Below are 16,444 nucleotides of genomic sequence, written 5' to 3'. Positions count from 1 at the left end.
CAGGTGGGCGGGGCCTCCCTTTGCAGGGCGATCTATCTGTGGACCCTGCAATCAATCTCCCCGCAGAGGGAGGCCCAGGCCACCAGCCAGCAACGCTATGGCGCTGTGTGCGGGGCCAGCCAGTGATCGCCCTGCAGAGGGAGGCCCAGTCCAGCCAAGTGATCGCACCCCACGCCTGTTGCCTGCAGAGGGAGGCACCTGGTGGCAGGGGAGGAGGGGGAAGTGCTGCACAGATGGCAAGCAGTGGCAGCAGCTGGGGGAAGGAAAGCCCCGATAGGCCCTGATTGCTGTCCAGGCCAGGGACCCTACCCGAGCGGTCCCAGATTGAGAGAGGGCCCAGGCCGGGTTGAGGGACAACCTGCCCAACCCCCGTGCACAAATTTCTTGCATCGGGTCTCTAGTAGCCTATAATTACATATACAATGCTTAACTGGATATATAGAATTGTATGTTTAAGAAACGTGCTACTAACTAGAATTATTTCAAAAACAGTAGCATTTTGCTAACTTTCATCTGGAGCCATATAGTGAATTAATTTCAAGACACTGGAGATTCTTAGAATATCTGAAATAACAATTCACCTAAATGGAAAGGGGGAGGGATGATATTGTTGGTAAAATTCCCAGCAATAACACTTTGAAACACTGAAACATTCATCTTTGACATTAGGCAAATACTGGTAATTTGGCTGAAGGGAAGGGAAAGTCTCTAGCAAAACTGATTTATTTTATTTTGTTATCATTTGTTGGTGTCCTGCGTCTTCTCTGCAGCCCAACTGAACTTCTCATATCCCGGTGGGACCCCTCTCTGATACAAATGCACCTCTCACTCAAGCTGGGACACCCGTATTCATTTATCTATCTCGTTTGCACAGAGACTTCCTCTCAGCTATTTGAGAATTACTTTCACTGCCTGTCAACCTATAGCCTACTAAGATGCTATCTCTGTAATGGCTTAGACTATATTTGAAGTTCCTATCAGATACTTTTGAATCTGAGAAAGCCATAGAACATATGAGAATCATTCCCCAATGGTGTTGTTAATGTCACAATTCCTAAGAAACCACGCCTGAGAGCAGAAATCTCGTCAGTCACGTAGGACTTTAGAGTCCAATACACATCCTGGGCCTTGTAAGTCAGGAAAGTGAACACATATACTTCTTTTGGAATCCAGCCATCCATGCTCTGATATTATTCTAAAGTCAATAATTTATGGGAGCCTTCAATATCATAAGTCAACAAGGTCTTCAATAACTCTTTCCTAATAAATGTATTAGCAATTTTTGGTAATTATAGTCATTATAAAGTTATTTTGCTTTTATAACAGACACTAGAAGCCCTGTGCATGAAATTCGTGCATGGCGGGGGATTGTCCCTCAGCCCAGCCTGTACCCTCTCCAATCTGGGACTCCTGGAGGGCAGTCGGACATCCCTCTCACAATCCAGGACTGCTGGCTCCCAACTGCTTGCCTGCCTGCCTTCCTGATTGCCCCTAACCGCTTCTGCCTGCCAGCCTGATCACCCCCTAACCACTCCGCTGCCAGCCTAGTTGATGCCTAACTGTTCCCCTACCAGCCTGTTTGCCCCCAACTTCCCTCCTCTGCCAGCCTGGTCACCCCTAACTGCCCTCTCCTGCAGGGTTGATCACCTCCAACTGCCCTCCCTTGCAAGCCTGGTCCCTCTCAACTGCCCTCCCTTGCAGGCCTGGTCCCTCACAACTGCCCTCTCTTGCAGGCCGGGTGCCTCCCAACTGCCCTCTCCTGCTGGCCATCCTGTAGTGGCCATCTTGTGTCCACATGGGGGCAGGATCTTTGACCACATGGGGGCAGCTATATTGTGTGTTGCAGTGATGATCAGTCTGTATATTACTCTTTTATTAGATAGGATAGAGGCCTGGTATAGGGGTGGGGGCCAGCTGGTTTGCCCTGAAGGGTGTCACAGATAAGGGTGGGGGTTCCCTTGGGGTGTGGGGCAGCCTGAGCGAGGGGCCTGTGGTGGTTTGCAGGCTGGCCACGCCCCTTGGCAACCCAAAGGGAGGCCCTGGTATCTGGAATTTATTTTCCTTCTACAATTGAAACCTTGTAGCCTTAAGCGGGTGAGCCCGGCCAGGGTGTGCGGAAAGCTTTGCTTCCCCTGTTGCCACCGGCAACCCTGGCCTGCTTTCTCAAGCTCCATTCTGCCGCCATTTGTTTGAATTTGTTTACCTTCTATAATTGAAACTTTGTAGCTTAAGTGGAGGCTTAGGCCTGCAACGGCTATGGAAAGCTTGGCTTGCTCTGTTACCTGGGAAACCTTGCTCTCTGTGGCTGTAGCCATCTTGGATTGGGGTTAATTTCATACTTGCCCTGATTGGCTGGTGGGCATGGCTTGACTTGTGGGCGTGGCTTATGTAGCAGAGTGATGGTTAATTTGCATATTACCATTTTATTAGAGAGGATATGCTGAGGGGGATAGGGGCGGTAACTCTCCACCAGGTTAGGACTATCTAAGGTCCTTCTCTTCAGTGTCATGGAGACAAGCAAGTTCTCACAGGGCAGAACTGCTTCCCACTGAACTACAACCTCCACAACATTAGTGATTCTCCAAACAGGATTGTTAGAGCCCTGTAGGTAGTTACAGCTCTGGGGTTCTAAATTTCAAAGCTCTCACTACTACCTTTTACTCTCTGGTCTGACCCAGAATATTGAGGAAGATGAGGATTTTATTCTTTCAGAGCTTCTCTGGGAAAAAAAAAAATCCATAAAATAATTTGTCTAATTACATCTTACATTAATAAGCACTCTAGACTTTTAATTTTAGAGTTTATAAAGCACTATAAATGAATGTCCTCTTTGATTTTTAAAGCAACCATATAATCCAAGTGAAAGCCATCATCCACATTTTTAAAATGAGAGAAAAGTGTCCACAGAAGGTATTTCTGACTTTCACTCCAATTTAGCTGAATTTCATTTATTTTATATGTTCACCCAACTCAGCTCCACAACAGTAAGAACAAAAAGAGCAGCACACTAAGATAATCAGCATTATTGCAAACATTCTCTCTGATGACCAATCTTTATAGGAAACCACTCCTGACAAATCAGATTATCTCAGAATAGCTACTATTGGCTTACTTCACAACTGCTTTAAGTTACATGGAACCCTGGGACTAGTTTCCAGAATCCTTCCTCAAAGTCTACTTTCACTTTAAGATGTAATAAGAAAAAAGATTTTGACTCTCTTAAAAAAAATGGCCTAAATGGCAGACTTAACTCAAAATAGCCACCAGAATTATATAACCGACCAAATGCATTTCCTTTTCACACTTAAGACAGGAGTCCTCTCATAAGAAATCTAAAGTGCATACATCAGCAAGACAAAAAGAGAAGTCAAAGTAGGTCTTTCTCTGTGATTACCCGGTGCAAATGAAGGATCTACTTTGATTTGTTCTTTCAATTTTCATAACAATTACAATGTTTTATAAAACACTTTCTGTGACAACTTCTGATATATTTCAATGACAATGCTTTGCCCAATGAAATATGAATCAACTACTACTTTTAACATAATGCAAAACTAATTTTGCTTCCCAAAATATTTCAAATAAGTAAAACATACTTTTGACTTGGATCTAACTAAAATGAAAAGACTGATTTGTTAGAAACTGACACAATAAGCACCCATTTCCCCCCCCCCCCCCCCCCGCCCAATGATTAGGTAATTAGACTCAACAGTTCCTGCAGAGATGAGATTAACATCACCTCATTGTTTATAACAACAAAATATTCTTGGGCACCACTGTACCACTTTCAGTAATGTCATGTCTCATCACACCGTCTTGTTTGTAGGTGGTATACAAGACCAACCAAGTGACCAGTTCAACTGAGATCATTCCCCAGAGATTAAAGTAACACATGCTTATTAGGAAACATTCTGGCAGTTGAACCAGAATTAGGGTTTAAACCAGAATCACATCACAAATCATGTGTCCAATCGTGACGAACCAATGACATTCCCAATTTGTACACCAGTAGCACATAGATGAGTCCACAATGGCAGTAGTAATAATATATGCTGTATCTGCAAGCTCAATGAAGGGGAAATCTGAGACATTTACCCAGACACTTCAGTTAAGTGTAAGGCTGAATGCATTTTGTCCTAAATGTTGCCTGATTCATTTGTTGCTTCAATTCCTCATGTGGTATATTTTGTGTAGAAAAAAAATACAAAATAGCATTTGTAATACTTCCAATATTCCCTGAGAAGAAATAGAACATAATGTGCTTGAGGAGCTCAGCAGCTATCTTTCTAGGGATATCATCACCATGAATATTGGAGGCCCGGGGTTACATCGTTTTGAAACTTGGAATACAAGTCTGGGGTTTTTCAACATAGAGCTAGGGAAGTGTACAAAATATGCAAAACAGGGACACAGACTGGACCAATCACAACGCATTAAGAAAGTCTAATATTTTAATCTGGAAAGAGTGGCGTGAACGTTTTAAATTTGATCTGATTGCTTTGGCATTACACTGAGATTTCCATGTGAAAAGCATTGGGCTATACCGATCTGCCTCAGGGCACTGACCAAAAACATTCATAAAGTATGTATCTTACTTCTAACACACATACATACCCACACCCACACATTGTTTATCAATATTATCAATTTCTCCTTAATTGTCTTGACCTAACATTTCACATCCAAATAGATCCCATCACATTGTACCTTACAATTTCAGGATATCTGCTAAAATACCTTAAAAAGCACACAGTATATTACTAAAAACAATTCTCACAGAATACAAATGACTCTGCAGAAGGAACTTAACAAACTGTGTTCCATCTGAGAAGAAATTATAGATATAACAAATAATTTTTACCTATGTGACCATCTGAAGTCATCTATTTTATCTAGACATCGATAGCCAAGCAATTAGGTGATTATGAAGCAGTATAAATGAATAATTTCAAAGAAGACAGTGTTGGCATCTTAGAATCCTAAAGTAACATAACCAATAGAGGACATCTAGTGGTCTTTAGCAGAATCAATATTAGCCTGCCAAAAATATTTACACACACACACACACACACACACACACACACACACACACACACATCATAATGATAATTTCAGTAGGTGGGCTAATCAGAGAAAGATGATATCAGGATCTTATATTTCTACACAAAGGCACACATCAACTTATGTATCATAAGTAATTTTCATGTATCTCATTTAATTTAAACTTCACAATTGTTCTATTAAGTTTTAGTCATGAATCACTCATTTTAAATACTTCCACCCAGATTAAATAGAAAATATAAGGCACAATTTTAATAAACACACATAAATACTAGGTTCTAGTATAGGATCCAATTCACACCACCATATTTTGGTGATTAGAAATACTAATTCCTATCTAATAATAGAGTAACATGTAAATTACCATCACTCCGCTACGCCCACAATTGGGCGGCGGGAGGCTGGGGGGCGGGACTCGGGGTGGCCTATCCGGCCATTGAGAGGCAAGGATCCACTGCCACTGAGGGGGGCTACCCTGCTGTTGAGAGGCACAGGGGGCGGGACTCCCGCCCCCTGCGCCTCTCAACAGCAGGGTAGCCCCCCTCAGCGGCCGCGGACCATCAAAAGTGGGGGAGCTGGGTGCCTGTCTGCTCTGGCACCAGGCCTTTCAGAAGCCTCTGCAGAGACGGAGGCTTCTGAAAGGCCTGGTGCACCAGCGGACAGGCACCCAGCTCCACCGCGAAAAGCGAAAGCATGTAGGGGACCCTACACGTGCATGATTCAATCATGCACTGGGTCTCTAGTCTTAAATATAATTGTATCACAATAATATAATTATATTAATATCATATTAATAATGTCAGATATAATTGATATTTAAATCATAAAGCTGACAAAATAAACTTTGCATATGTCCTGTTCATATTTTATTTTATACAAACACTGCAAGGCCAAGAATACATGGCAGAGATATCTAGAAAAGTATCCTACTTGACATTACCTGTATATAAAAAACACAAGTGAGTGGTAACTCTCTCCTGACTTCTCCTTAGCTCCATTTCCAAGGGCCTCCAACCCTCCTCACTCTCTGCATTCTCGATGCAAATCCCCTGCCTGCACTGCCTCAAGGACACCTTCCTGAGGAAGTCTACCATCAGCACAAATTCCTGTCTGCACCTCCCAATGCACCGCCTTACTGCCTCGGTTCTGGAGGTTGGGGACTGCTGGGCTAGGCTGCCTTCCTGGAATGTGCTCTTCTGCTCCCATTTTGCCAAGCCAGGTATTCCAGTCTCCAGCTCTGAAACTCATTCAAGCATGCCTGAAGCTCTCTTCTTGTACAAAGAAAACTCTGTTGATTCCCTCCAAGTATATATATTCATATAAATAGATAAATAAATAAATAAATAAATAAATAAATAAATAAATAAATAATTGATTTCAGAGAGGAAGGGAGAGGGAGAGGGAGAGATAGAAGCATCAATGATGATAAACAATTATTGATTGGCTGCCTCTTGCACGTCCCCTACTGGGGATCAAGCCCACAACCCTGGCATATGCCCTGCCCTGGAATCCAACCATGGCTTCCTGGTTCATGGATTGACACTCAACCACTGAGCCACACAAGCCAGCATCACTCCCTTCTTTATGCCACCATTTACCACACCATCTGCGATTATGTCTGTTTTTCCTACAAAGCTGGGGAATGCTTTGTATTCTCATGTGCTGTATCTGCAAACAGAAGCTACTTGGTCCATGCTTGAGAGTGAAGAATGGATATTCCTTTGCAATTACTTCGTGGATTTAGTGCATGGAGAACTGCTAGTGGACAGGCAGGCTCTGATAATCCACTGTGCTTAGAACTCTGTAGCTGTGCACAAGCAGATACAATGGCAAAACCTGACACTGACTCTTCCCCATAGACGTTTATGTCCATCAAGAGAAAAGGAACATGCATTGAAGCAAGCATCAGCAGCCAAGCAATCAGCAGAACAAATGCAAGAGCAGAGCCAGTAGAACTGCTCACAGTAGAGGGACTGACAATGTAAACTGTTTTCTGGAAATAAGTTTAAGTCTACTTTTTAAGGGAGTCATGGGAAAAGAAAGGCTTTCTAAATCTGAGGTGCGGCACATGCAACATTACAGAAGCAGAAAGAACCATTCTCTGCAAGAGGCATTGTAAACAACAAAACACAAAACACAAAAATCAGAAAGGAGTCCTTGGGTGCAAATAGGAAGTGACACGGTTGAGACGGGCTGGTTGGCTGAGGAGCCTGGCAGGCACAGCGAAGAAACACAGATTTGATGTGATAGGCAACAGGGAAGTTCTCTACACCCTAACAGAGGGCAGCTTTACAGAAACAACGGTGCTTGCTCATGGCAAGCCTTGGAATACTTAAAAAGTGAAAGTAGTTAACAGTATGTGTTGTGTAATTGTAGATAGGCAATTTAGAGCAAGAGTTCGTTTCTAATATCAACCAAATAGAATGTTAAAATTAACCAAAGACAGAAACTGCGATCTGAATTAGCTCCCTGTGGAATAAATTTCCTGATTAACGCTCGGCTGTTCAACATCATCTGTTTATCAATTTGTCTCTCAGCCTGCATAAAAATCTAATATCGATTGCTTGTAGAAAATTGTGATGTCCCAGACACATTACTCATCCGAAATTGCTATAGACGTATACAAAGATGGAAACCACAAGCCCTCCCTCTTGCCCCAGAATGGGATTTAGTTCATTGCGATGGGTCTAAAATCTATGCAAGGAAGGCTGAGGGAATAGTAAGAGGAACAAAAGAGCAAACATTATAGATATGTGTTCCAAAGGCTGAGTTATGATACAAGCATCATGCTTGTCCCACACTATTTTGTTCATTTCCCACGACATTAAATCCTAAAAACAGATAACCTCTACAGAATAGTATTTTTGTTTTCAATTGCTATTTCCAATATCTAATAATGTCAAAGATCATCCAATTTCGATAAAAAACAAAAAAAAAAACAACCCAATGAGCCGGGCAGCATTCAAGGTTCCTAGGACTCTTCACCTTCACTAACTGAATAATCTCCCACTTACTAAACTCTTAATCTTCCTTTATCTCTTCAGTGGCTTGTGAGGGCTAACGATTGGTAATATTCCATTTAATTTCCAAGGATTTACTCACCATATGTCTCCCTCAGGAGATTCACAGAGAATGGGTCACCCCTGTGATAGGCTACAGTAGAGCATTCTGCCATGGGTCACTGACTTTACTTGAAATAGAATGATAAAAGCAATGCTGAATGAAAGAAATGAATTTTAAAAAGCCAAACTACAAGGAAGATTCACCTCATTTTCTAGAGATGACTTTCTGGCCTGATTTATTGAAATAATTGTTCCAGGTTTTTACCTCACCTGACGATATATACATGCAGATTCATGAAACTTTACACTGAAAATATCACGCGGAGAGAGTTCTATTTTTGCATCTTAAAGCCATTGATCTTATAATTGTCTTATGTAAACAACGTCCCTCCTGACTTCTTAACACCACGTGTTTCACAAATCTGTTGGCCATATCAGCTTTTTCCTTGTACAGTAGCCACAACATTCAACTTTAGTCACGATAGTAACATAAGAACTAATTTTAAAGTTTCTCTATTTCATTCACGATTTCTCTAATTTATCTGGCTTTGGCACTTCTTGTTGTTTTTCAGATGAACTAATTCAGACCAGAAAACACACACACACACACACACACACACACACACACACACACACTCACACTCACACACACACACACACACACGCACGCACAAAACATGTATCGCTGAAGACCAAAGCAGTTCCTATAGAAGGCAGCTGCGTTCCTTGGAAATGATTCAGTTAGAACAAGAGCAGTTTCCAGACTTCACGGATTACTTCCCCAAATTTGCTGAATTTAGCAGCAGCCAGCTTGGTACTCAAACACCCAGAATTCAGAGACATGTGGGTGAGCTCACATCTCCCTGCACAGTCTTATTCTACACCCTCCCAGGGCAACGGCTGCCAAGCTAGTTGTTGTATTTCTACTGGTAAACACATCCTTGTGGCATTTATCAAAGTCAGGGAGAGATTTGCCAGCCTGGAACCATGTAAGATCCTTTGTGATTTTGGTTTGAATCATGTAGGTGGTGAGGTCATGAATACATATTAAATTTTGGATTAATTATGACTGTCTCTTCCCTGTTTAACAGGATCACTGACATTAAATATCCATGATGTGTGTGATATCATAGGAAGGTAGCATATAATCAAGGAAACATTCTTCACTTAAACGAGCTTATGGTTCATTTATTATCAAGGTCATTTATTTATACAAAAGAACCTGCCAACTCGAAGCTCTGGCCGGAGTGTGTTTGGTTACCAAATGCCTGTAAGTGCATATTAAATCGCATTTCTCAGTCACGGAGGCCGCGAGCCTGAATCATGCATAGCATGGCATCTATACAACACCATCACGGTACACACATCCAGGTGCCTGTGACCGCTGCCAGACGCCGGAGGACATCCCTTTTAGGAGTGTCCTCTGTGCCCGCGTGGCCTGCCATTTCATCCGATAGGCCACCATCTGTTCCCCCGGATGCTGTTCTCTAGGGTAACTGGGTTAAAACTACAAGACGCTGAAAAGCAGTCACACTGCCCACTGCATTTTTAACTGACTGGGTATTTGTCTCAGTGACTCTTCATTACACAGGCTAGCCATTAATATTGTTTTGTGAAACCACGTTTTAAGAGGTAAATACTCATCTACATTTTTAAGAATATTTATTTGTATTGATTTCAGAGAGGGAAGGAGAGGGAGAGATAGAAACATCAACGATGCAAGAGAATCATTGATGGGCTGCTTCCTGCACACCCCCTACCAATCCAGCCTGCTACCCTGGCATGTGCCCTGACCAGGAATTGAACCATGACCTCCTGGTTCAAAGGTCAACGCTCAACCACTGAGCCATACCAGTTGGGCTATTCATCTACAATTTGTATTTAATACATAAAATCATTGGATACTAAGGTATTTGTCATTAGAAGAGTACACATAGGTTACAGCAAGAAGCTATAGGGTTTTGTGGTTAGGAGTAATGCCTCTGGAGTGGAACTGCCAAGGTTAGAATCCCAGCCCTGCCTGTTACTATGAATCTGCGCAAGCTACCAGAGTCACCGGGAAGATTTAGTGAAGAGTCAAATATATTACCTGACATATAATAATTCCTCAATAAACATTACCTATTATCCATAATCATCTTGGTCTGATGTCAATTTCAAATTGGTATAATAAAGTTTGAGAACCAAACATGAATTGCATTTCAGAGAAAATGTACTACATAGACACAGATGAATCCAATCTCTCAAATGTGCTTCACTGGATTTTAAATATAACCCATATCCATATTTTAGGAACCATCCGTTCTCAGCCTTTTCAGCAACGTCTCACGCAGTGTGCATGATCACATGGCATTTCCTGAAATCCTAGGAACTGAAACGCCATTGACAAGCACGCACAGAACATGGCTGTGGCCCCAAAGAAAGCAGAGCTGGTGCTCACAGAATTTCCATTTTCCAACTCGTCTAAACCTAAATTCCAAAACACAATTCATCCTAAAAATGCTAAAATTAATTGCTGCAATGAGTAAAGTGACAATCCATAGCAAGTATATTGTTTTTTTGAGTGCAGACTTAGACACTCTCAAATTATTTTCAACCTTCAATAAAACTCAGATGGTAATTTACAAAGGTAGACTTAGAAGGAAAAGAAAGTTAAGATGTTTAATACGCAGACTCTGGAAATAGGGACATGAACTCCTTTGTGTGGGATGGAACCATTCCCTCAGATCTAAGAAACTCCGCTGCTGAGCCCTCTCCGGTCCACAGACTGCCTGGGAACAAAGTTGCCCCTAGTCAGCAAAATACTGGCCAGATTGACTGCACTTACCCACTATGTTATTTGAGTTTTTTATGTACTAATTTTCCTCCTGGGTATGCTGTTTTTCAGTATTATGAAATGAACTAATAGGGAGAAACTAGCATAATTAATTACATGCAAAGCATAACAAAGAGTAAAATTAATATACTGAAATCACTCTTCACATATGTAATTTGGAAACACCCCCAAAATCTGTTTTCTTCAAACACAAATTCTCTGAAATTTCAATATTAGAGGAACCATATACCAGATTATCTCATTGAGCTAATGATAAAACTAGATTAGCAAATAGATTCCACATCTTTGTCAAATATTGTCCTTGATGTATTCATATCAGATAAAAAATAAAAAAGAGACATTCACGAGGAAGGAGGGGTTGTATTGGTTTGAATAAAAAGTTTTTTGCTTAAAGTGGGATTGTTGGGAAAAAACTAAATTGATATAAAACAATAGTTTTAAAATCACGAATTTCATTTCAGTTCATTCAAATCTAATATTTGACCATATCTTTTGAAGATACACATATATCACTTATGTACCAAAAAAATAAATAAAAAATTTATCCTTGAATTTCATAAACCTCATATATAGACAAGTTGTTCATTTTAAAACAGCCATCATTAACAATATGATCACATAGTGACTTTAAAAAGTAAAATAGATGTCTTACCTCCTCCCACTGATGTATGTATCTAATTAATCTTGAAAGTCGTAATAAACGCAAGAGACTGAGAATTTTTGTAAACCTCACGATGCGAAGTGCCCTGGCTGTCTTGTAAACTTCTGAATCCATTCCCTTTTCTACAATGAGGAAGATATAATCCACTGGGATTGATGAGATGAAGTCCACCACAAACCAGCTCTTTAAATAATTCATCTTGATCACTTTAGGGTCCAGGATGATTTCAGAGCTGTCTTCATTGACAGTCCCAGTCCTAAAATTCATGATCAGGTCCAAGAGGAAAACTGTATCTGAGGCCACGTTGAAAATAATCCAGGGTGTTGTTGTTTGTTCTGTGAAGAACGTGATTCCAACGGGTATGATGACCAGATTGCCAACCATCATTATAAGCATTATTAAATCCCAATAAAACCTACAAGGAATAAAACAATCAGATTTTTAGATGCAGGCAGCAACCAGACCATTCTCTCCCCTTCCCCATAAAAGTTATTACTGATTTGTGGTTAATAAATGAGTGAGAGGACAAAGTGTTGGCTTTAGAAATAAGGTTACTAACTCCTTCCATGGCCACAAATTTAAATCTAAGTAAAATTAACATATTCCTAAAGCAAGGTATTGTGACTGAAGAATTCCGAAAAATATTTGATATCAAGTGTTATAGAAATAAATTTTAAAAAAACACCCATAACCCCATTTATCTGGTAAAGACCCAAAAAACACCCTCCCTATAAGCTAGGGAGAAGTATAAGACCAGAAGACCTAACTTAAAAAAATGCTTTTGGTAAGATTCTTTGAAGGTGTTTTGAAGAACTTTATATGCCAAATTACCAATCATAGATTAGAATAAACAATAATAAAGAGGGTGTGCTAAAATACCAGTACTGCAAATTTATCCCTAGGAGATTAGGTCAAATATGAATTCTAGAATCGTCCCTAGCTTCACAGTACTCCAAATATGTATGCTTTATTCTTCTTGTGTTTGAAATAGGAAAACTAATATTTTTCTGAGGCTAAAAATAATTGAAGAGACTCTACTCTAGCTTTGAAACTAGAATCTATGTTTACTAACTATCTTTTGAAATATTCTTATCTCACCTTTCATTAAAATTGGGAGAAAACCAGGAACTTTCAGGTTATTCCAGGTTAATCTATTGTAACTAAATTCTTCAGAGATGATTATGTAATTTTCATTTGTATTCTTGCAAAGAATATTGACATTATAAATAGACTATTTATACTTGTGACAGTATATACTTATAACAATGAAGAAGCAAATGCACTGATATAACTCTTTAGTAAAGAAAAGTCTGAATAGACATGAGTTACTTTGTCCTGGTCATATGTGTCCTCTTTTGGAAGTTCAGTTGCATAAGAGACATAGAAATTTCTGTTCTGTTTTTATTTAACATTAATTCTCCCACTTAGATTATTTGAGCCACTTTTGGAAAGGCGTACATTTGCATAAACCTATCAAAGTTTCTACCATCCCTAATTATGAATGGCTCCTGGATTAAAGAAGTAGTATAAGAAAGAACTATAAAAGGCACTCTCCCCGCTTGTCTCCACACCCCCCCCCCCCAAGATCAGGTCAAAGGTAAATGTTTGTCATTTTAAAGATTTTACCAGCCTTTCCATCAAAACGTATCTATACATTTAGGGACAAGCATACACTGTCATTTTCAATGCAACCTTCTCTTTCTCTTTTTTTCCTTCCCTCAATGGAAATATGCGAAATGTGTCCCTTAATATACTAAGGACAAATGGGAAATAGTGTAATAGCCATTTCACAAGGAAGTGATGTCACTGAGCTCTAGTGGGGAATCGAGTGTACACTGAGGATCCCCACCTTGTGGCCACTTTAAATCTTTTCTGTGGGCTCCTGTCTCTGGCCTCCCCAGAAGGCTGCCGTTCCCCTGGGTATCAGACATAGTGGGCCTTTTACCTTCTACTCCACACAGACTCTTTGGGCAATACCATACACCCATCTATGTCTTCCATGGTTCACTTGTAACTGATGACTCCAGAAGCTTTATCTCTATCCACTGCTGCCTTTAAGCCTCATGACCAGCAGCCTATTGAACCTACCCCCTTGCCTATCTCACACTCTGGTTAAACAGCATACCAGGCCCCGATTCAACATCTCACCTCCCACATGTACTCCCCATGCCCCCTCTGTCAAGGAAAAGAAAAACTCTATACCTGATTTACAAGTCAGAAAGCTTGGAGCCATCCTAGATAATTCCCAGACCTGAATCTACTCAATCTCATGCTCAGTCACTGTGGCTGTTTGGTTTTAATACCTAAACATAAGGTGGATTCACCCATTTGCCCTTTATCATTCCCACTGCAGCTGTCTGCAACCAGAAATTCTTACCAGCGTTTGAATTTGAAGACAAGTTACTTAAATTCTCTAATACCAAATTGTCTCTTCTGTAAAATGAAGATTATTATAGAACCAAATGTGTAGAGATTTATAAATAAAATAAAATAATATATACAAATTACAGATCCTAGCATATAACAAACTGTAGATACAATGTTGGTGGCCTACTTAGTAATATTTTACCTTTCCTTTCCAAAACAATTCCATTTTTATGGGGAGTAACCAGGAGCCCATTGAAAAATACTCCCTTTCATATGCATGTTTGTATTTTTGTCATTAAGATAGAAGCTATTTTTAAGGAAAAATAATATTCTATCCATCTTAGTCAATAAAGGTGAAAAGGATAAAGTGCCACCCAATCTTTATAATTGCAATAATGTTTATCACACCATAGCTTTTTATTACCAGGATTTAATATGGTCTGAAGCCATTAGCTATATTGACATCATCATGAAGGTCCATTGATCCTTATCATTTCCTCTTAAAATATCATTGACTCTATTTCACAGATACAAATACAGGTCTCGAAATAGACTTTCCATAATATAACTCTTCAGTTAACATACATCCATTCATTCTCTGCTAGCCAAGAAAAATATAGTTAACACCCACTCAGAAGTGTTATGCAACTTCTGATTGTTTTTTAAAAATATATATTTTATTGATTTTTTACAGAGAGGAAGAGAGATAGAGAGTTAGAAACATCGATGAGAGAGAAACATCGATCAGCTGCCTCCTGCACACGCCCTACTGGGGATGTGCCCGCAACCAAGGTACATGCCCTTGACCGGAATCGAACCTGGGACATTTCAGTCCGCAGGCCGACGCTCTATCCACTGAGCCAAACCGGTTTCGGCCAACTTCTGTTTTTAAAACAATGCATATGGGCTTAGCTCAGTGGTCGGCAAACTGCGGCTCGCGAGCCACATGCGGCTCTTTGGCCCCTTGAGTGTGGCTCTTCCACAAAATACCACGTGCGGGCGCGCACATACAGTGCTATTGAAACTTCGTGGCCCATGTGCAGAAGTCGGTTTTCGGCTCTCAAAAGAAATTTCAATCGTTTTGTACTGTTGATATTTGGCTCTGTTGACTAATGAGTTTGCCGACCACTGGCCTAGCTGGTTTGGCTCAGTGGACAGAGCATCGGCCTGTGGACTGAAAGGTCCCAGGTTCGATTCTGGTCAAGGGCACGTGCCCGAGTTAACTTGCCAGGACAAAAGCCATCAATTACTTTCAATTAAATAGGAATAAGTTGCCTTGATTTTCAAAGAAATAAAGCCTCCTACTCCCTTCCCAGACTCTTCCCAACACTTTATGGCAAGTACCTCATATGTCAAGCAAGAGAGTACCTGCCAAGCGCACCTGGGTCCATGAACAGGAGATATAGTTACTTCCATTCTGCCTATCATTTCTCCTATTAGCATCATCTCTCCCTCAGGTCCCATTCTGGTGATGAGTTTCATATATTTTCACCAGAGCAACATATATTTTCAGTATGCTTCTTCTATTATTACTTCTTTTGGTACTATTTTTGTTTCTTTCATCATCACTGGATTTAAATTCATTAAAGTTCAAAACTATATCTTGTCTTTTGTTTAATTTCTGCAGTAATGTGGACAGGATCTAGACTAGCCAATGCTAAGAATATAAATTAATTGAACTGTAATGGAAAGCTACACTTCAGTGGGGATAAAGAAATGCTTTTTAACAAGAGCCTTTAATGCAGTAAATACTTTCTTAACTTATCTTTTATATAACACTGAATTTTTATTCATTGAGAGTTTTTATGACATAGAATACATTAAAATAAATTAAATAAGTAAGAAAGCAGATTAAGAATATGTTCTTAGATTAGTCAGCATGAAAACAAAACAGTTTGGGATTTGACAGTTGGTTTGATATGTTATAAAACCCCTCTTCTTTTCATGCTGCTCTACAGAAACAGGATTTATTTGTAAAAGCTCTTAGTTGGATTTTGAAGGCAGACAAATTCTAGTTCTATTAGCTGCATGATTTTGGACAAGAAAGGTAACTGCAGTGAACTTCAATTTTCTTCTATTACTTTCTTTGTAGGAGGACTATCAGCAATGATGTATGCAAAGTATAGAACTTGTTAGAAAGTTTCTTGATAATTACAGTAAAGTAATAACTAAGTAATCATTTTTACCTTCTACTTAAAGGAGATAGATAAAATATTATAATTATAATTAATATATCATTGATAACTATGATTTTAATTACTAATAAGTTAATTTTGATAGATACATTATTCTTATGTTCAGAATCCATTTCCCCCTCTAAGATTTTAGAAGGGAAAAAGTGGCATTATAAAGATTCGGTCCTGATACTAAACTGTGAAGAATTCAAATTTAGTCATGCTTCCTTCTTTCTGCCTCCTTGTATTCCTGGTAAATAAAGACAATCCCCATTCCGTAACA

The 16,444-nt window shown here is 39.9% G+C and overlaps 1 protein-coding gene across 1 annotated transcript in view; it reads right to left on the bottom strand.

Annotated features, from left to right (window-relative positions):
- The window catches only part of HCN1 (hyperpolarization activated cyclic nucleotide gated potassium channel 1), a 313,423-nt gene that overhangs the window by 258,082 nt on the left and 38,897 nt on the right, over window positions 1-16,444 (bottom strand). Inside the window, exon 2 of the mRNA XM_079800292.1 lies at window positions 11,612-12,035. Within this exon, the coding sequence (XP_079656418.1) occupies window positions 11,612-12,035 (424 nt within the window). The remainder of the gene's footprint in view (window positions 1-11,611; window positions 12,036-16,444) is intronic.

Source organism: Cnephaeus nilssonii, assembly GCF_951640355.1.
Source record: "Cnephaeus nilssonii genome assembly, chromosome: 2".
Taxonomy (NCBI): domain Eukaryota; kingdom Metazoa; phylum Chordata; class Mammalia; order Chiroptera; family Vespertilionidae; genus Cnephaeus; species Cnephaeus nilssonii.
The sequence above is the reverse complement of the archived record's forward strand: the minus strand, read 5'-3'. Positions and strand labels throughout refer to the sequence as shown.